A 3,566-nucleotide genomic window follows, 5' to 3' on the forward strand; every position below is an offset into this window, starting at 1 on the left:
TATAAAACTGGATCATCTGCATATAAATAGATCCTACTGCCTGAGCTATGTTGTTGAAACGTTTTTATATATATCTGCGTCTTAGTGTGACCGGTGTGAAATGGATAGCTAGTTAGCAGGGTGTGAGCTAATAGAGTTTCAATCGTTGACGTCACTGAAGTAGTTGTTTCTCTTGCTCTGTAAGGGCTGCGGTTTTTGTGGAGTGATGGGTAATGATGCTTCATGGGAGGCAGTTGTTGATGTGTGCAGAGGGTCCCTGGTTCGAGCCCAGGTAGGGGCGTGGAGACGGACGGAATCAACACTGCTACTTCAGCATTATTCTGTTACCAGGAAATTGCCTATTTGCAGAATAAACAAATGTAAACTAAAAAGACATTCTAAATAATTTTATTCGTAAAACATTTTTTTAAATTCACATACAGTTGAATTACGGTTTTGTTGTGTATAACCATAAAATTAACATAGGATAGGAATAAAGATTCCTACTGTGAGACATTACAGAAAATTGTCTTGAACAAATGGATATTCGATTTGAAAGTGAAAAGAAAAGTGCCCCAAACCACATCACAATTCTCTATTCTCCTAAGTGCTTATGATAAGTGAGTAAAAACTGAAAGTAACATCTTTATGCAAATGAAGCATGTACCAATCCACTCCAGGTTGCAATCCCAAATGCTCACAACAACACAACATACTAGCCCCTTTGAGTGTTTCTTAATCAAACTTATCTACAGACATATTCACTTGTCAGATGCACTCTACCAGGACAATTAGCAAAGGCTCCTTGTACTCACAAAGTTGTACAGAGTCAAAGTATAAAATCAGTAGTTTATCTGTGTCCATGTTGATACCAGTGCAGCAGTGTACGATTTTCTCCTTTTAGTCCCTTTTTGCCAACACACACTGAAGAGACGTTGTTGTTGTTGGTAGTGCAGTTATAGACCCAGGTTGGGGATGGGTACAGCATTACTGGGACAGGAAGTCTGAAGGGAAAGGCTGCAGTTTTTACCAACCAGTGGGGCAACTCCTATAGCCGGGCTGTGTTGCTGTAGAATGGGCCAGAATGTGGGGGTGAAATGTAGGCCAGCTGATAACATCCCTAAAGCCTGATGATGTGGAAGGTGGTACCGCTCTCCACCCACAAAGGGAAAAACGGGAGGAGAATGTAATCTTGAGTGGTTCTGAGATACAATGGAGTCTCCAGGACAAGAAATGGTGGGAGCATCACTGACTTCCCAGAGAGGAGCTATTTCACTTTGTGTTTTTGAATCCTTGGTACTCCTCTCTTCCCCTCCTGCCTTGGTTTGATGTGGTTCCTCCAGGCTTTGCTCTCTGGGAAGAGGGGAGCATCTCTGTCCCTTACGGAGCTTTGCTCTTCTGTTCTTAAACCACACCTGGAGAGCATATAATTGAGTTATTGGTGAAGGGTTGACGTATTTATAACAGTAATATTGATCAAAAGTTTAAAAAGGTAATAGCACCACAGCTGTTATATATATCACAAGAATAAAGTTACTAAAAGCAGCAGTTCAAATAAATATCATGAATGAAAGCATGCGCACAGGCTGGTCCTCTTTGAAGAGCGACCTTTACTGACCTGAATGCGAGCCTCAGGCAGATTGATGCAGACAGCCAGTCTCTCTCTCATACCTACATCAGGGTACTGGGTCTGCTGGAAGGCTTTCTCTAGAGCCTGTAACTGAGACACAGTGAAGGCTGTGCGGCTCCGACGCTGCTTCTGCTGATTCCCATAACGGGCCTCCAGTATCAACTCTGTGGGGACAGAAGACAAGCCACAACAAGATTAGAGGTGGTGAAACATTAGGAGGGCATGTGAGATATCAGGCTACACTGAAAATACCAGCATGGCAATTAACAATTTCAACAACTTTTTCAGGTGGGAAACGGATCTTTTGACAATAGAATACCAGTTTAGCTGCAATGCTTTTGAATGGCAAATTATTTAATTTTAAATATAACCTTTATTTAACTAGGCAAGTCAGTCAAGAACACATTCTTATTTACAATGACGGTCTACACTGGCCAAACCCTCGACGACGCTGGGCCAATTGTGCGCAGCTCTATGGGACTCCCATAGGGCTGCGCACTGTGATACAGCCTGGATATGAACCAGGGTGTCTGTAGTGACGCCTCTAGCACTGAGCTGCAGTGCCTGCGGGGGATCCGACAGTGGCAACGCTACTCGGGAGCCCTAAAATTATAACACTCTTTATTTTTCCACCTGCATTTGTTTGATTGCATGCATCGATTACAGACACAGTCATAAATGACAGTAGTCTTTTCTAAATACCTGCAAGTCTTTCAGCAACAGAGAACGTGTGAACCGAGGAGGGATTGGCTGATGGATAAACCGGGTACTGGTCTGCCATCTGGTGGTGGGGGTTGAAAAATACGGAGTTGACGCTGTGCAGAGGATAGAGTCCGTTGCCACTGTCGGATCCCCCGCAGAAATTTAAGGCATTCATAGCGGACCTAAAGGGTAAAACTGTTTAAGTTATATGGGACTTACACCATACTAACTAGGCATACAATGGAGAAAAAAAAGTATATAGCCTATAGCTTACTGTACAATGTATGTAGGACGCTTGCACTGTGCAATTTGTATTTAGGCTACAGTCTTAACTCACTTAAATAAAAACAGAACAAATGGTAAACATAAGCAACTTTCTTGATCATTAAAAGTAATTGAAAGTAATTATTCTTTACGCATAAACCATTGCCACTTTACTTCAGTTGGCTACCAACATCCAGAAAACAATTTCCAAAACAAAGATCAGACAAAAAAAGTATAACTTCTGCAGTATTCTTTATTTTACCTGAGAAGCACACAAAACAGCAGAAATGAACCTATTCTCGTGAGCTTTCAGAAGTCCAAGTATACAGTCCAATAGTTCGAAATGCAGGCCTTATCCTCCTACGCCGCTACCCTTTGTCATGGCATGGATCTAATTATCTGAAGACCATTCTCACCCACGACTATTTAAAGAACCATTTACTCCAGCTCCCCTCAACCATTAGCCAATAGAAAGAAAGGTATTACCCTGGATTAGGTGGGATGAGGGAAAAGAGGGGGTCCAAGGGCTCAAGTTTTTTAAACTATTGAATTTGGGGAGATTTACACAAAGGATCCCTCCTCAATAAACGAGCGTTTCATTCCCTCCTGTTAAAACAATTAAAACAATGTGGTCTGCTAATCTCAGTGGAGGGCCAGATTCAAATAAGATCCGTTGATTGTTCCCTGTTCTCAGCCTCCTTTCTCTTAAACTCCCTGCTTTGTCAATCTCCACTTGGATGGGGTTTGCTTTGCAGTTTGTTTTGCTAACAGGCTACATATTTTGCCCATAAACTGTCAGCCTGTGAAATACAATTTGGACATTGGCCATTGAGACCAATTTCCTAAGGTTCAACTGAGCCAGATTCAAGATCTCCTGAAAGAGAACTATTATCCCACTAAAATAAGGAAAATAATGATAAAACACAACATGCAAATGGTTTTTCCTAATTTGCAAATAGGTTAGGTGGAGTGTGTTTTTCAGTAGCACTTG

General features: G+C 41.8%; 1 protein-coding gene across 1 annotated transcript; it reads right to left on the reverse strand.

The window, feature by feature from the left end:
• Positions 1-598: 598 nt before the first annotated feature.
• On the reverse strand, positions 599-2,976 carry dmbx2 (diencephalon/mesencephalon homeobox 2). Its single transcript, XM_014169593.3, has 4 exons — positions 2,838-2,976; positions 2,312-2,493; positions 1,598-1,773; positions 599-1,394 (listed from the first exon to the last, which is right to left on the reverse strand). The coding sequence occupies exons 2-4, from the start codon at positions 2,484-2,486 to the stop codon at positions 936-938; spliced, it is 810 nt and encodes a 269-aa protein (XP_014025068.1). The 5' UTR covers positions 2,487-2,493; positions 2,838-2,976; the 3' UTR covers positions 599-935.
• Between the last annotated feature and the right edge of the window lie 590 nt (positions 2,977-3,566).

Source organism: Salmo salar, chromosome 23, assembly GCF_965601325.2.
Source record: "Salmo salar chromosome 23, fSalSal1, whole genome shotgun sequence".
Classification (NCBI taxonomy): domain Eukaryota; kingdom Metazoa; phylum Chordata; class Actinopteri; order Salmoniformes; family Salmonidae; genus Salmo; species Salmo salar.

What these genes read in the sequence shown, in the direction of transcription:
- dmbx2 (XM_014169593.3), bottom strand. Translation starts at nt 2,486, where the DNA reads ATGAATGCCTTAAATTTCTGCGGGGGATCCGACAGTGGCAACGGACTC. An exon ending in TGTTGCTGAAAGACTTGCAG is followed by an intron (nt 1,774 to 2,311) that starts GTATTTAGAAAA and finishes CTGTCCCCACAG; the next exon opens with AGTTGATACTGGAGGCCCGT. An exon ending in TGCCTGAGGCTCGCATTCAG is followed by an intron (nt 1,395 to 1,597) that starts GTCAGTAAAGGT and finishes TATGCTCTCCAG; the next exon opens with GTGTGGTTTAAGAACAGAAG.